Genomic DNA, 18152 nt, shown 5'->3' on the forward strand with positions numbered 1-18152 from the left:
AGTCCGCAGGCTGATGCTCTATCCACTGGGCCAAACCGGTTTTGGCTTGCTTTTCTTTTTGTTAAAGTTTCTCTAGTATTGTAGGAGCCTTTTCTTGCCATTATTATTTTTTATTTTTTTTTTTTTTAATTTGGCTGCATATGTCCCTCCTACTACAGTTAGTGAGAGCCCAGGCCACCATTATGTTTTATTACCATGTCTGAGTCCTCTTTCACACAGTCAAATAGAGATGTAAGTCACAATTAAAAAACAAAACAACAGAGAAATTTAGGACCATCTATACTAATAAAAGGTTAATATGCTAATTAGAGCAAATAGACCTGACGTCTTCCAGACGTCCTTCCGGATGGCCTTCTGGACAAAGCCACAGCAGCTGCGAGGGCCGAGGGCCTGCGGCGGTGGCGCAGGAGAGGCGGCAGCGCGAGAGAGGCAGTGGCGCAAGCCCGTCCAGTGCCGTGGCCCCTTTGACAAAGGTGGCATGGGAGAGGCCGTGGTGTGGGCTGGTTCAGCACCGTGGCCCCTTCTGCAGGCCCGGTCCTGGAGCCATGCCTCTGCAGAGGCTGGATGGGGTGCAACCTGCTGTGCCTCAACCTCCCACAGCCCCTCCCCCAGCTGGGTTGGCCCCAGATTACCCCCACCCACCAGTGGGCGGGGAGGGAGCCAACAATAAGAAGCGAGGGCCGAGGACCAGCAGCCATGGTGGCCGGCAGTGGCAGCAGCAGCGGGGTGATGGGGGCGGCACCTTCCCCTGATCTGCCCAGTCACCTCCCGCACAGGGAGCGGGCCTAAGCCGTCAGTAGGACATCGGCCTGTGAGAGGGGCAGGCCGGACTGAGCGCCCCCCCCCCCCCCGCCCCAGTGCACAAATTTTTGTGCACTGGGCCTCTAGTAGTTTTATAGAAGACAGTACATCTCAGAAAAGATTTTACCAGCCTAAGGAATCACAATTTTTGAAATAGAGGGTATGTGAAAACTGAATTCCCTTTGAGTATATAGAATATGATTTAATCCTGTAGGTTCTGGGGAGGGAATACAGCCTCATGTCAATGCATTTTCCATGTTTCCTCAGCTGCTACATTTACAGCCCTCACTCTCTACACCATAGTAAGAGAAGAAAGATTGCAATGATCTGGAGCAGTGTGAGGTCACTGCTTGCCTTCCTCACAGCTTTGGTTTATCACTAAGCACTCCCTTAACAGTTAATTTTCCAATAAAATTTACAGGGTAAGGAGAGAGTATATAATGGCAGCTATCTGAAGAGCTTAGGTACATGGGATTTTATTTTTAGTTCTGTGTTGGCGGGCGGGGTGGGGGGGGAGAGAAGCCTTCTGGAACCTTAAGGAATTTGAAGGACTCACTCCAGTTTAGTATTTTTGGACTTCATATAAGAGTTTAATGTAAAAGTTCTCAAATTTTAACTTTAAACATATGCTCTATAGCCCATCTTTTTAGCAACTCTTTCCTGTTGTAATATTTTTCTTACTTACAATGTTCACCTCACAATATTTTTGTTATTATTATTATTATTATTGTCTCTGGAGTCCTAATCATTGACTACATTAAATTTGAAATGATGAAGAAGAAGAAACATTTTCACACCCTAGCTGGTTTGGCTCAGTGAATAGAGTATCAGGCCTGCAGACTGAAGGGTCCCTGGTTCAATTCTGATCAAGGGCACATGCCTGGATTATGGGCTTGATCCCCAGTGTGGGGCATGCAGTAGGCAGCCAATCTATGATTCTCTCTCATCATTGATGTATCTATCTCTCTTTCCTTCTCCCTTTCTCTCTGAAATCAATAAAAATATATTTTAAAAAAAGAAAAAAATATATTCAGAACTTGGATTAACCATCATGCTTTGCTTTCTCTCTCCCACCTCCTTCATAGATGCTTTAAGAAAGAGGGCCCACAAATTGGGAATAATCAAATTATTGTGTTCCTTAAATTGGTGCAAGCACTATTGTTTCTGTAAATATCCAACTGCCCTTGTCCTATTTTGTCCATTGCGTGTGTGTGCTATGTGCTTTGTACACATAGGTAGTGTAGGGAAATGTCACATGTCTGGAGCAAAATTTATTGTGCTTAGCTGTACCAAATTAGTAAAGTTAGCATTATGAAAAGGTTTTATGAAATATATAAGAGAATATTATTATTTCTAAGTTGGTATTCTCAGGACTATCATTTTGCTCATATGTTGATAAAAATATATATCACACCACAATTATAATTCTGATATATACTTAATAATAATGTACTAAATATTCATTACTTATTTAAATATCCATTACTGCAATTTGTCTTAAATTTGAAGGTATTGTGATGCATATAGAAATAAAATGACTTTTTTTAAGCTTCTCTTTTAGAAAACCTTAGAGAACAATATGGTGAATATGGTTACCTAGTAGGATTTTTTTTTTTTTTAAATTCTGGGAAAGGAGTAAGAATTAATCCTTGAGATTGTATTTTATTTGATAGGGATACTCTGAAAATGTAAACATTACAAATTTTTAATAAGGTGTGTAAGATGGGAAGGGTTGAGAAGAATGGAGAGACTTGTTATATTTTTCCTGAATATGTCTAATTTCATGTTGCTATTGGATGTTGCTATCTGTTTTTTTGGTGCATGAAATGTGTGTTGATGACATACCAGATGATGGAAAGCTTACAGGACATAATCTGCTTTATTCATCTCTGTCTAACAATCTCCTTTCTCTCTCCACCCTGTCTCTCTGTTGCCACCGCATGCAACCTTGTGCTTCCACCTCTCACCTCGTAGCCATGCCAAAGTCAATGGGCGTGTGTATCTAATAATAAATAGGTGGGTACTTCAATGTTTTCTCTCTTGTTTTCGTTAAGAAGGGTCTCTTGGTATGTTAAACACCTAACTGTTTTACAACTGAAAAATTATGTCATCAGATAGTGGACAATGGTCTTCAGGTATGCTCATGGATGTATTTTGCAAATCAAACCATTTGGTGTTTATACCAAATGGTGCCGCCAAGTGGATTCGGAGGAGGTTGACGAGGGTCTTCAGCTGGTGCTCAGCCTTTGGTCTTGGTTCAAATTTCTTGGTAGAATTAGCTCAAGGCTGGCCTGGGAGCTCATCTTTCTCTTCAACAGATAATTGAGAGCTCAGCTCAAGAACCACCTCCTCCACAGACTTGCCCATAAGCGCCAGCTTTCCTGCTAAAAGTAACTGTCCTTCCTCTGAATTCCCATGGCCCTTTCTGATCGCTGCCTCCCAACACTTGCCTCCCAGCCCTCTAGCTGCCTGCTTGTCTTACCTCCCTGGCCAGAGGTGTCAGCTCCTCAGGCCTGGAGGCCCTGTATAAATCACTAAGGTATCCACATATCACCTACCTTGGGGCCTTACCCATTAGTTGACCCTCAGTAGATATTTACTAAATGAAGTGAAAATAATCACCAAGAGTGCATGGTTAAAAGAAAATTAAAACATCGATTTTTTCAAATATAGCTCTACATATTGAGGAATGATATTTTACATCACCAGATTTCACAATATATTTACATAACACAAAAGGCACAAAGACAGACACTGAGACATGACCTTATCTTAGATGCATGTCACCTAGCTGGGGAGATAAAAACAATGCAAGTGACCACACATAAAAAAGAGTAGCATTGATAGTATTGTATATATATTTGTCCTCAAGTGACCCAACAGTTCAGAGTAAAGATCCTTTGGCATCTCATTTACTAAAACTATTCTTATTTTATAAACTAGGTCAATTAAAATAACCACTTCCATAACTTCACGTCATTAGTAATAAAACCAATAATTTAAGTAATAGAAACACTTACCTTGCAATAAATCCAATTAACATGCCTCTTTGAAAGAGGCATATATATATACTATTCACTTTAGGCATATATATATATACTATTCAATATATATATACTATTCACTTTTCTCTTAGGTAAAATCCTGAGGCTGACAACCAAATAGCAAACCTTAAGGGGTAGAACTTCTAAAAGGAAGTGTGAAACATTAGTGCATCCTGGTGCAGATTGCAAAAGAAGGAGGAATGAGGACTGGCTGGTTGCTTTCAGAAGCCTGTTGTTGGCAACCTGAGAGAGCATAGTGAACCTCCGATTTTTAGCTGAAAGGTACAGAAGTAAAATACAGACTCTAGCTAGAAATCTTGAGCAACTATTTATATTTCATCGCTCAAAACATGAGGGACTATTATCTCTTTCTCTCATTGTGTTTCTCAGAGAGTGTTTACCACTTGCTTTAGGAGGAGATGGTGGGGACACCAAAGAAGACAGGAGTTGCTTTATGGGTTGGTTAGGCAGAGCCTGATTCCAGTTTTGGTCTTGATTGACCCAGACTTACCTCTTGAGAGAAACTTAATGCCTGTTACCCCAAGTCACCAGGCCCTTGAATTCACTCAGGAGTCCCAGAATGATCAAGATTCAAAATAATACAAAATGATTAAAAACTTGAAGTATTCCAACATTGGCACTATCCTCTTCCTGGTGGAATCTTTCACGGCTGTCTGAATGTTAGCATGTTAATAAAGGCCAGAGCTGTGCCCAGAGAAAAACGTTACCAAGCAAACTCATCTCTCACTTGATAACATGTGCTTCTTGAGGTGTGTTTTTTTTTTAAATTAAGTTTATTGGGGTGACATTGGTTAATAGGATCAGATAGGTTTCAGCTGTAGATTTCTATGTTACAAGATCTGTATACTGCACTGTGTGCCCACCACCCAAAGTCAGATCATCTTCCGTCTCCATATATTAGGAACATGCGCTTCTGAAAGGCAGTATGTGTGTTCAATTTTGAAGAAAGCCTACTTTTGATTAGAATGATAAGGTGAATGCTTTTATTAAGTAAAGAAGCTTTATTTTTCCCATAATTTATTTATTTAAGCTCACTATTGTGCTTCTAATTCCCGATGGAAGTGGGTTAGCTGCATTCAATCAACTTCTGGGTTCATTAAAATGTAGACATTGCCTTATAAGGTAGGAGGCAAGGCAAAGTGTTGAGGAGAATAGGTGACTGATAACATTTCAATAATATGAAAAATTGTGGGGCAGATCCAACTGAATTAGTAATCAGTATGTATTAGAATACTTTAACGGGAGCAATGGGTATTTCTTCTACATATACAGAAATGGAAGCCATTTACTACCCATCCTACCTAGTGGATTAGTTTGGAGGAATTAGTACCACACATGTTTAAGATGTGATATTCAACTTACAAGTCATTTGCTCCTCTATGAATGCAGTCTTCAAGTTAAGTGCTTATAGTTTCTAGAAAATAATCTTAAACACTATAAAATTCTACTTTAAATGTTACTTATAAGCACTATAGGTTTGCAAGAAATCTTTTTTCTAGTAGTCTAATGAATGGGGTGAGTGCAGTTTGCATTACCACATATTCCAAATCAAAATAGTTATAAATAAATGGAATATAGATGGAGATTTTACAAAAGTAAATGGGAACTAGCTTAATATGTAATATATGGCTTTTCAAAGTCAATTTCTCGTACAGAATTAACCTCTTTAATTCCCCATATAACACAACCTGTTTCTGCTATTTCAAATAAGAATGCCTCACCCTAGCTGGTGGATAGAGCTTAACCCATAGACTGAAGGGCTCTGGGTTTGATTCTGATCAAGGGCATGTACTTTGGTTGCAGGTTCCCCTGCCCTGGTTGGGGTGTGTGCAGGAGGCAACCAATCGATTTGTCTCTCTCACATTGATGTTTCTCTCTGTCTCTTTCTCTCCCTTTTGCCCTCTCTAAAAATCAAGGGAAAAAATCCTCCAGTGAGGATTAACAACAACAACAACAAATGCCCCTACAATGCATAGAATTTGGTCACCAAATAGTCAATGAATCATGGTGTATGCCAAGCACAATGCTGTATTTTGCAAGGGATATGAGTAGAGTAAGACTGGATTTCTGGCCTCCAGGGGAGAGTCCTCAGAATCATAATTAGAATAAAATGATGTTGATATAAATAGAGAAACACTCACGTAAAGGGCTGTGGAATCATGAAGGAAAGAGAGGGTGAATAAACAGATAAATACCATCTGTTTTGTTAGAATGCAAAAGAACAGTCAGGGAGAGAACTTTTATTTTATTTAAGAAATAGCAAGAAGATTAATGCTCAGAGCCTGAATCATAATAAAAACAAGGCAACAAAGTTATAGGCACCCTTAATGAAAACGCAGAGAGGAAAATGAGCTCCCGTGGGAAAAGGCATGAGAAAAAGTGGGATTGATGGAAGTAAGAGGGAGGGGGCTTCACCACGTATATTTGGAGACCTGAAGTAGAAACCCTTCATATGATGATTCGGTAATTCACAGTTGATAATCAGTAAAAAAAATTACCAGTACTTTAAGTTCTTAGCCGAACATTTCAGGGAATGTTGGTCCTAGAGTGTGACTTTTCATGTAGCTTGAAAAATCAGGATCCTTTCTTTTTAATTTGCTTGGAGGAAAAAGCTAAATTAAGGTATACATTCTTTCCTAGAAAATCAGGAAGGAAAACTGTATTTTTTTTTTTTTAGTCTTTCATTCAATAAACTCCACTCAATATACCCTGTGTCGAAGGGCACTTTGGGGCCTTGTTGCTTGAGGATTTTTGTTATGTAGCCACCGTAGCAGGTGCAGAAACAGCCTCATCTCTGTGCTTTACTCCATAAATAACACGAATTATTAGAAAGCTCTTTGTCAGTATCAAGCCATGGCAGTGTCGATGGAGATATCAGAAACACTCTGAGATGGCCATACTTCCACAGTAAAAGCTAGCAAGTCCCTGCCGTGAGGAAAATGTTTATCTTCTCACTTACAAAAGGCAAGCGCCTGGCAGTGCTGAAGAGAACATACACATACTGACACCTGCAGCCCCTGGCTGCTTTTGCATTTAGCACCATTTGCTCTGGACAGTGCTGACAAAGCGGGAACAGCAGTGTGCTCGCTGCCGTGTGATGCACAGTGTTGGTGTGCAACATTTGCTATTGCCGTTTCAAGACTGGGGAACTTTTCCCAAACATGGTAGGGTCAATTGACTAGCTTTAGAAAATATGTCCACTTCACTCCTTCCACCAGGGCTGAAACATCCTTAGAATGTTATTTCTTCATGCAATTAATAATTTGTTTGTGGCATTATTTAATTTACCTGCTTGACAGTCTATTACAAGTAATTACTTTTGCCCTGGCCGGCATGGCTCAGTTGGGTTGCCAATTTGATTCCCGATGAGGGCAGCTGATCGATGTTTCGTCCTCACATCGATGTTTCTCTCCCTCTCCCTTCTTCATTCTCTAAAGATCAATAAAAATCTTCTTTTTTAAGTAATTACTTTTGATTGATAACCTCTCTGAAAGCTGAAGGACAATATAGATTCATTACAATAGTTATCCAGCATCATTGTGTGTTTCAAGTATAAAACCAACAATTTGCAAGTAAGCTTAGATTTTTATCTAGCCACACTTCCTCATTTTAGAGAAAATAAATTAAATTCCAGGAGGGTTAAATAATTTACTCAGAGCCCACAATTATACAGGTAGAATAACATTATTAATTGTTCATCCTGTTTCAATGAAGTTGATATGTATAGATTAATTATGACAAATGGAGAAGACCACCAGGATCTCCAGTAGACCTTTTCCTAATACCTACTTAATTACCCACAAATGTTCCTTCAAATATTCATTTGAATATGAATAAAAAGAACATTTAAAAAAAAAAAACACAAGAGACAGATCATACTTGTTCTTATCCGCTGTGAAACCAGCTGCAATGCCCTGGCTGCTGTCCCCGCTCTGTGAGGCTGCACCACCCTCATGCTCACTCTGGCACTCCCCTGCCCTCTTCTCAAGGCTAGCACCGCAGGTCACATCCGTGCCCGTGAACGGGGACATCATGCAGACACCCTTCTGGAAGCATTTAGCGCCCACCGCATATGCTTGAAATGATGGCAGAACGGGATGAGTCTATGCAAAGGTTGACTGAAAGCACACATTAGTTAAGAATTTTTTTAAAACCTGTATAAAATGTGAATGATTTGATTCTCGCGGGATGGTTTGCTGCGTTATTAAAAAAGCATGACATAATTTGTAGCTTATATAGTCTCTCCCTTACAACCTGCAGTCCTGTCCACTCTCAAACCAGTTGCCAAGCCCAAGGCTCCCAGCACATGCACGCTGCTGCTGCCATCCTGGAATGCATTTGCGTTAGCACTTCCCGCAGCTGCACATAGTGGATGATACGTAGCATGATGTGTGATCTCTGATAGTCCTTATAACTCTTCTGTTCTCATCTCCTTTTTTTTTTCCTTTCTATTTCAATTACTTTGAGCAGCATCAAGAAAAAATTACCAATCCACCAAAATGCGTAAGTCCCCCTGTGAAGCCATGAAATGCTTGCTCTACATGACACCATTTCATGCTTCTACATCCTAAACTCTGACCATTTTCTCCTCCGGGAAAAATGTCAAGTTTAGGTGTCGAGAGCTCTCATGACTTGACTAATCACTACAACCTGAATTGGAAGAGATAACAAAACCTAAGTGAGTTTACAGTTTGGTTTTAGAAAAAGCTTTAAAAAAAAAAGTGACAAGAGGCTAACCACCCCACCTTGCAAGGCCTGTGCACACGCACTGACGTTCATTTTTGTTCCTCCTCCTGTAACACGCCCCTCACTCGGCTGTCTCCCAGCCTCCTTGCCCCTCCTGACTCTGCTGCTCTCTGCCAACAGGCTGGCCCACCCTGAAGGAAGCCTGCCAGACCTCGCCATGCTGAACTTGACCGCCAGCCCAGAGAAGCCGGAGGGGAAGCAGGTGGCTGAGTTTGGTGAGGAGAAACTAGAGGGATGCTCTGAAAAAGTGGAGAAGGGTGAGCTTGGGAAAGACAGCGAGGAGGAGGAGGAAGAAGAAGATGAAGAGGAGGAAGAGACATCAGGTAATTTACTGGGAGCTGCTCAGGAAATGGTGGCAGACAGACCAGTGAATGCAGCACAGACTTCACCAAACAGATCCATACATATTAGACCCGTTCAGTAAAACAAAACTTGGGGTGTGGTGTTGTGGTTGCTCTAGTGAAATGTTTCTGTTGCATTTGCACAAGGCAGTAAGAAGAAAATGATGAATTTGATTAAAAGCTATGATTAAAATGAGCCTGACCACATTTTGTGAACTGATGCTTAGCATTCACCTGCAGTTGCCAGGGGAGCAGGCTATTCCTGCCTCTGGCAGCTGGCTGCCTGGCTGCTCCCGCCGGCCACCGAGAGCTTTACCCACTCTCTAGTCAAGCCCCTGGAAGGAGCATGGCACCTACAGAAGCATGACATTGGCAATAAGAATGTCATTTAGATGGAGCTCGTGTGACTTAATATTCCCAGGAAATTGGGGAATCATAGTTCAGCTTTAAGAGATAATCAGGTCAAGATTCTTCTTCACATTAATTAAATTAAAAGGGAGATACAAGTAACCTTGTCCCTGGACATGGTGTCTAAGTCATCATCACCACATGGGAGTCTTAGACTACCAGATTCACCAGATTTTGGTAGTCTTAGAGTTCACCCACTACTATTATTTTCCATCTTCTTATTCCAAACTGAAAGTTACAAGATATGCTTTAAATAACAATGCCCCCCCTCAAAACACACACACACACACACACACACACACACACACAAGCATGTCTACTTTTTTTATGTTCTTGGGTGAATTCCTGTTTTGCAGATTTAAGGAACAAATGGCACCTGGTGATTGACCGCCTCACAGTGCTCTTCCTCAAGTTCCTGGAGTACTTTCACAAGCTGCAGGTGTTCATGTGGTGGATTTTGGAGTTGCATATCATCAAAATTGTTTCATCATACATTATCTGGGTCTCTGTGAAAGAGGCAAGTGAACATTTGTTGCATCGTCAAGTCAAACAGTGGGGCATTATTTTTCTTTTCCAACTGTCTATTATTTTTTGGAAATGTAATTCCCAATACGTTAGAACATCATGACCTAAGATAGGCACATACACTTTATTTTTCAGAAAAGAGAAGGACAATTGTCCCAGTGGAAGGGGGGAAAAACAGGAGAAAAAGGCTCCTGGCTTAGTTCCTAATTGGCTTGGTCATATTATAAAGGTGACTTGTTTTCATTAGTTGAAGTGTGTGAGATCAAGCTCTTTTTTGTACTATAAGTGAGAAAATTTATCTCCCCAAATTCTCTTTGAGAAATAAACAATAGTTTATGTTACCAAAGAATAAACTTGGGTTCCACAATTTAATAAAATTATTAGTAGAGTTCACCTTATTTATTATTGGACTAGAAGCCCAGTGCACAAAATTCATGCATGGGTAGTGTCCTAGGCCTGGCCAGTGATCAGAGCCGATCAGGGCCTTCCGGCTGCTGGCTGGGGCCTCCCTTCCCTGGCTGCCAGCTGCCAGCTGGGGCCTTACTTTATTCCATGTTGCCCCTGGTAGTCAGTGCACATCATAGTGAGTGGTCAAACTCCCAAGGAGACACTTTGCATATTAACCTTTTATATATATATAAAAAGACAGCAATGACACTTGCTATTCATAGCTCATTAGTTTTTATTAATACAAAATATATCCTTTCTCAAAAATTGCTGATCAGTAAATGGCAAAATGAGAACCAAGTCAGCATCCCCAGTTAAATCTTTAAGAGGTGTGACCACATTATTTGGATTCAAACTATCCTCAGCCAAGGCTATCAGCCAGGGAGCTTGTTTTCACAAACGTTCATGGTCATTCTACCACTAATACTAAACCTTTCCAAGGTTATCATTATGGGCATCCAAGGGAGGAGAGGACTCTGAGAAAGAATTTGTTACAGAAACCTGTCTCATATCAACATTCCTTACTGAGGAATGATGCCACTTTGGAATGACCTAATTTAAAAATATATGTACCATTCTCTTCCCCTTTTATACATAACTGTGTTTTCATTTCTAAGGATCCTAGAGTGCTCTATGAGATCCAGTTATTCTTTGAGGAAAGGGACCATATATTTCTTCTAGTATCCTTAGTAATTCCCAGAGGGTCTGGCCAATTGTAGAAGCTCAATGAATGTTTACTGACTGAAGGAAGGAAGTAAAGAACTTTGCAAGCTTGAGATTCTTCCTAAGTGTCAGATGATGTTTCATTATTATTATTTTGATTATTACTTTCACTCTCACTAAACATGCATTTAGCCTTTCTTATATGCTTATAATAAATTACAATAAATTGAATGCTTACACTGTGCTAGATGCTGGTATAAAAGCATTAAAAACATTTCTGGTCTCAGCTTGCAGTCTGATGGTAATGGCTGGTAAGTAAAACCAAAGTCACATTTACTATTGGGTTACAGGTGTCCCCTAGAAGCTCTGAGCACACAGGGAGGGAGATCGTACACAGAAGGTTGCATTGAAGTTGCGGGTTCTCTGAGGGAGGGATGGGTAAGCACAGGGCCAGGAACCACAGTTCTTGGAGGCTCCTCTCTCAAGGCAGTGGCTTCAAGCTTCATAAGCTTATGTTCAGATAAAATGACAATTTGTGTAAAAGTGTTTTGTTAGGAAGGCATTATGGAATAAAATTACTGTCCAAAATTCTTTGATAATGAAAATCACCTGGACATTTGTTCTATAGGATTATCAGTCATTTCCCTAGGAATTCTGACTTGTTGGGTATTAGTGGGGGTCCAGCTATTTGTCTTTCTTTTTTACTGTGCATTCCATGAGATCCCTATCACCAAGGAAGTGATGAGACCACCGTCAGCCACATTTGCATTGAACAAAGTGTCTCACTTATCCGAGCCCCAGTTTTCCTCTGATAAATGAGAAAAAGAAAAACACCCACCTCACAGAGTCTGTTCAGTCCTCATTTCACTTGATTCTCTATAACATTGGATATTAATATCATTTTCTCATCCTTGAAACTGTCTCTTCTCTTGCTTTCCAAATCAGCACACATCCCCAGCCTCTCCCCACTGCTTTGGCCCTTCTCTTCCTGCCTCTCTCTTAGGGTTCTTCAGGTTCTATTTGTACACCCCTTTTCTGGTTCTAGACTTTCTGTGGGTGAACTCCTATGATTCACCTGCCATCTACATGCAATGAGCTGTAAATCTGTGTCTTCAACCAGTCCCCTTTTTGAACTCCATTCTCATATCCCCAAGTGACAACTGAACATAACCTCACTCTTGCCTGTCTCCAGAACACCTTCACTGAATATCTCTAACACTGAGCTCATTGCCTCTATCTGTATCAGTTCCCTTTTTCAATTGCTCTAACAGATTCCCAGCTCTGCTCTAATCCTTCCTCCTAATACACATTCTGTCATGCAGTCAGAATCATCTTTTCAACATGATCATGATAATCTACTTGAAAACTTCTAACAGCTCTCTGTCATTCTCCCAATAACATGATATAACATTGAACTGGTCCTGCACCACTTTGCCATTTCCTTTCCTAGACACCCAATCTGCCTGGTGAATTTCAAAGCCCTCTACAATGGACTCAGATCACACTGCTCTCGTGGTAAACCATGTGCTGCTCTGAAGATGTCCACCCCATGCTTCCTCTTGCCTGTAAGGCCTTGGACCGTGATTCCTCTGCCAGGCTAACTCCAGTTTGACCGCAGGTCCTCTGGGCAATTTTCCCCAATGCTGGGCTAGATGATCAGCTGTGTGTGCCCACACAGCTCAACTCACCCCAGCGGGACTCTTCCTCTGTCGTGTTGTCATAGGCTGCTTATCCAGTTCTCGCTTGCATGACCCCATGTGTTTCTCGAAGACAGGGATCCACACAGGCTATGTTACTTTGAACCTAGTTAGGACTTAATAAAAGATAATATTTTTTCTTCTCTTCTCTCTAAAAATGTATTGTACTATTTTTATAATTAATGCCTTAAATACCTAATAAAAAATAACAAAGAGACTTAATTTTATAATATCCTTAGTAGGATTTACTTTTTAACATACCGCTTGCTGGTAACTGAGGAGGAGGAGTCACCTAGCTAGTCAAAATATTTTGTTAAATGCAACACTTATTATGTTGGTGAATGCTTTACATTTACAGGGCACTTCTGCATACAGTATTTCTTTCATCCTCAATTAACTCTGTAAGGCAGCTCTTACTACCCTAAGATTTTAGCACTTAATTTTAAGCAGTTCCTTGCTCTGGACAGTGTCTAGTAGTTCAGTAGAGTAGTAGGTTACAAATTGCAGACTTAAACACTGCCCTGGAGTCTCCGTGTTTCTTGCTGTCTAGATTTGTGAGCCAAATAAGAACCATACCTCATAGCCCATAGCACTTAGCACTTGTAGTACATGTTCAAGTTTGTCAATTGGCTGCATGCAGTTATTTTTACCTGGTAATATTAAATATTCCTAGGAAATTATTTTAATATTCAGATATTATTCTAATAATACCCAGAATAAATAAGTATTTGCCATGGCTGAATAAGATGGCAGTGCTTCTATACCATTCAGTGAATGATTAGCTATGGAGAACTGTTAGACATGAGTGCATATCTCACCTAATCAACTAATACTCACAGTCTTAGACCAAGTTGAAGTGAAGTCATTGCCTTCCCTCTTTTTAAGAATATATTTATTGATTTTTAGAGAGAGTGAGGAAGGGGGAAGAGAGAGAGAGAGAGAGAGAGAGAGAGAGAGACATTGATTTGTTGTTTCACTCATTTATGTATTTATTGGTTGACTCTTGTACGTCCGCTGACCTAGGATCAAATCTGAGACATTGGCATATCAGGATGATGCTTTAACCAACTGAGATACCCTGCCAGGGCCTTGCCTTTCTCCTTACACCTGGCCCTCACTTCAGATTCTAACTCAGTAGTGGCCCTGTTACTCCATCAAGCCAGAACACTAGGAGGCATCCCTTACACTTTCTCCCTGACCTACCAGCACCCCGCCTCCAAGCCAACCAATCATTAAATCTAGCTGATTCACTTCCCATCTCAAATCCATGAGTCCTCCCTATCTCTGCTCCACTGTCCGAGTTTGGACCCTTGTCATTGTTCTCCTGGACTATTAGAGTACATGTGACAGGTCTCCTTTCCTCTGGTCTAACCCCATTGATGCACCTCTGTCCTTCAGTTACATGATCTAAATAAACTGCTAATCTTTCCTTAAGGTTTCTCTGTGTAGAGCCCTGCAGACTCGCTATTTTCTATGCAAGGGGTTCATGGGCCACAGCATAGTTTTAAAAGGGTCCGTCAAATCGTAGCTCTCAGCCACATCTCCAGTCTCATACTGCACTTCACTGCTTTCAACTCTGGAACTCCCAGTTGTTTATGGTCACCTATTGCCACCACACTCCTTTATGCTTTCCTGCCTTTGCTCACACACCCTTTGCCTCGAATGCACTTCTCACCTTTCTTGGCCTGGCTAACGTTATGCACCCCTCAAGGATCAGCTCAGCATCATTCTTTCCAGGAAATGTTTCCTGAGGCTCCAGATGGGGCCAGGGACCCCTTCTGGGTATTCTCACAGAGCCTGTTTGCATCAATAGTTTATTACTGCTACGTTATATTGACATCATCTGGTTATATATCTGTCTGCCATACAAGACATATATCTTAGCATCTAGGGAAATGCCTTACACATGCTCAGAACTCAATCAACTTCTGCTGAACTGAGCTGAGCTGAATAAATCAAACTGCCATGTTTTGTGGATGTTATGCCATGTTATGTATTTTTGTCCCCATTTCTGATTTTATGTTTTCAGGTGTCTGTGTTCAACTATGTATTTTTGATTTCTTGGGCTTTTGCTCTGCCATACACCAAGCTACGCCGTCTGGCTTCAAGTGTCTGCACTGTCTGGACATGTGTGATCATCGTCTGCAAAATGTTGTACCAGCTGCAAACCATTAAGCCTGAGACTTTTTCTGTTAACTGTTCCTTGGTGAGCCTCAAAGACGGGGAATCTTTTTGGCCTTTAGGGAAATGAGGTGGAGATTGGGGAACCTACACTCCCAAGCACATTCTGTCTGGCCGTTAAATCACCTCAGCAGGTTGGATACATTCTGGCCTAGAATGCTGGGTCCAAGTCTCTGTTCCTGATGAGATTTCCCTTTCAAATGGGTCTTTCCCTCCCATGTCCCTCATGTTGTTATGCTCAAAACTGAAGGAGAATAACCTGAACTCTACTAATCTGTGGAGATAATTCCTTTTCTCTTCTTTTCAGCCAAATGAGAATGAAACAGACATACCCCTCAACCAGTTGAACAAGTCTCTACTCTACAACGCTCCTGTGGATCCAACAGAGTGGGTGGGCCTGAGGAAGTCTTCGCCATTGCTCGTCTACCTGAGGGTAAAGGCTTCGTTGTGCTGAGTTGGTGCCTCTCTGTAGTTATGTTCCAGAATCCTTTCCCTTGAAACCCCTAATATCACAATGATAGGAACCTCATCTTATGAGGCATTCAGGATCACCTTCTAGACAAATGACTCACTATTAAAATCAGTATCGTATTGTGCTGAAAAGGAATTTATCAAGTAGTTTGTGATTAATTGAATAAAGTGTGACAGATATAGTCACTGGGACATTATAGAACTACTAAAGGACTGAGGGAGATCGATAATGTCAGACATTAAAAGATGTCCAAAATCTATTAAGTTTTAAAAAATGTTAGAGTACCATACATAGTATAATCTTTTTAGATACAAAGAAAAAAATGAGTAAAATATAGCAAATGATCAGCAATGATTATTTCTGAGAAGTAGGTATAGCATTATAAGAATTTTTTGCTGTCTAAATTCTGTTTCTCTATAGTTTTTAATAAAGGGTATATATTACACTTAGAGGTAATCAAATAAAGAGCATATTTTTTAAAAAGGAACTTTGCAAGCAGTTATAAGAAATGTAATGAAAGTAATATACTTCATATTTTTCACATTTTACTTTGATGGATAATCTGAGTAATCTTAGTAATATTATGCGGAGAAGGTACTTAAAAATGAAACATTTATATGCAACACCTGGAATTTTAAAATATACCAAGGATCCCATTTCTATTTGACTCTGGCAGATATCATATGGCAGATAACATTTGTAATGTTTATAAATAGTATTGACCATATATCTGTCATGTAATATGCAGATGATATCTACCATAAAGAGCTGTTTTATGGATAACACAAATTGATATTTGAAAGGAGTGATTAGAATAGTATCTGGCACATATAGTTCCATAAATGTGAACTATTTTATTATTATTATCATCACTGTTATTATTGTTACTATTTTGTCCTCATGTTTCTCAATACTGCTCTCTCTAGCCAGATTTCAGAGGTGTTAAGAAATTTCCCCTCTCATGCTTATCCCACTCCTCCAGCTTAGTGTGTTTCCCAGGATGTCCTTACAGAACACTGTAGAAGTGTCTGGCACTTCCAGGTGCCAATAAAGTTGGACCACCCTCCCAAGATAATTGGACACTGCTTCCTGGTAGAGGTTTGTGCTTTTTCAGGAACAGGCTTTTGTCTAGAGAGTCTAGATCATATTGTAATGTAAATTAACCTGATTTGCATAATGGAGATAACTCCACCTTGTTACCAGAAAGTAGGGAAAATAAACTTTGAATTCAAGACTAGTTATTATAGAGATGGTATTTTATAAAGCATTATACTATTAAACATCAAAAATGGAATCAAATTATTTATTATGAGGATTGTTTAAAATTACCAAGTAACAAAGCCTTTGACTTCCCACAGCTGTGTTTTCTTGCTTTGTAGAATAATCTGCTGATGCTGGCCATTCTGGCCTTTGAGGTCACAGTTTACCGCCATCAGGAGTACTACCGGGGACGAAACAACCTCACGGCCCCTGTATCTAAAACCATCTTTCATGACATTACAAGACACCATCTGGATGATGGAATTATTAATTGTGCCAAATATTTCATTAATTACTTCTTCTACAAGTTTGGTCTGGAGGTGAGTTTCCTTGCGGGTGTGTTTTCTATTTTCTGTGACAATCCCAATAGCTGCTTTTGGCCAGTTGGCTACTGAAGTTTCGTCCTGCACCTCCAGGCCATGATTACTGATCCTCGGCATCAGCAGGAGGAGATGCTACTGAAGGGCTTACCAAGCCTGGTTGAAAGTTTTCCAACACCAAGTGCCAATGGCCCCCTTGCAACAGTGAACTCTGCCTCTCTGGATCTCTGTGGTCCTACAGACACATGGATGCCTGTCACTTGTCATTTTAACTGGTTCCTTATAAACCGAAACTGCTATAATTTTTTTTTCTGTTTCCTGCATGTGGAAATGTAACCTTAGCCAAAATGAACCATTGGACCTGAAATGGCTGTGGTAGTGCCTGTTCCTCAGTAGAATGAATTTGAAACAGTGACTTTCATGAAGAGATCATAGCTGTAGTTCTCTTCATGGTTGAAGTGGTTCTTGTAAATAGTGAAGTAGTCAGTGTTTCCCTCGGAAGTAATCTGTACAGTATCTGTGTCTAATCTGTACAGTATCTCCGTCTTCACCCTTAAAGACATGTAACAAGACAAGACCTGGTGAACATGTGCAGAGAAACCTACCTCAGGAAGGCAGGTCTCTGCCCTTGCAAAGGCCTGAAAGCTGACACCACTTCCCTTCCCTCTAAACCCAATTGTTTTGCCTCTTTTTTCTGTACACAGACCTGTTTCCTACTGTCAGTTAACGTAATCGGTCAGCGAATGGATTTCTATGCCATGATTCATGCCTGTTGGCTGATCGCTGTCTTGTATCGACGCAGAAGAAAAGCCATCGCAGAGATCTGGCCCAAGTACTGCTGCTTCCTGGCGTGCATCATTACGTTCCAGTACTTCATCTGCATCGGCATCCCCCCTGCACCCTGCAGAGGTGCGTGGCCTCCCAGGAGCAGCTGCTCTTATGATCCACCCTTACGTTGGGCACAGTGGGCAAAGGGCAGCAAAGAAGCTTATTGATTTTGCTCCTCACCACCTCCCTCCCTGCAGATTACCCATGGAGATTCAAGGGTTCCAACTTCAATGACAACATCATAAAGTGGCTGTACTTCCCAGACTTCATTGTGCGGCCCAACCCCGTGTTTCTCGTCTGTAAGTGTTGCAGCCCTGGGTTTTGTATTTGCTAATCCATCTTCATGCATTAGGCATTAGTGCCTTTGCTTCTTCCACTGCTCTTTATAATCATGTAAA

The 18152-nt window shown here is 40.7% G+C and overlaps 1 protein-coding gene across 4 annotated transcripts in view; it reads left to right on the forward strand.

The window, feature by feature from the left end:
• PIEZO2 (piezo type mechanosensitive ion channel component 2) overlaps window positions 1-18152 on the forward strand; it is a 348935-nt gene that overhangs the window by 265285 nt on the left and 65498 nt on the right. For 2 of the 4 annotated variants that reach the window (XM_080684987.1, XM_080684989.1), the window contains exons 18-26: window positions 2776-2817; window positions 8337-8369; window positions 8733-8935; window positions 9718-9878; window positions 14723-14899; window positions 15182-15307; window positions 16726-16926; window positions 17631-17835; window positions 17952-18053. In XM_080684987.1, the coding sequence (XP_080541113.1) occupies window positions 2776-2817; window positions 8337-8369; window positions 8733-8935; window positions 9718-9878; window positions 14723-14899; window positions 15182-15307; window positions 16726-16926; window positions 17631-17835; window positions 17952-18053 (1250 nt within the window). The remainder of the gene's footprint in view (window positions 1-2775; window positions 2818-8336; window positions 8370-8732; window positions 8936-9717; window positions 9879-14722; window positions 14900-15181; window positions 15308-16725; window positions 16927-17630; window positions 17836-17951; window positions 18054-18152) is intronic. The other 2 variants (XM_080684988.1, XM_080684990.1) reach the window with 2 other exon arrangements.

The sequence above is a fragment of the Plecotus auritus genome (assembly GCF_963455305.1).
Source record: "Plecotus auritus genome assembly, chromosome: 8".
NCBI lineage: Eukaryota > Metazoa > Chordata > Mammalia > Chiroptera > Vespertilionidae > Plecotus > Plecotus auritus.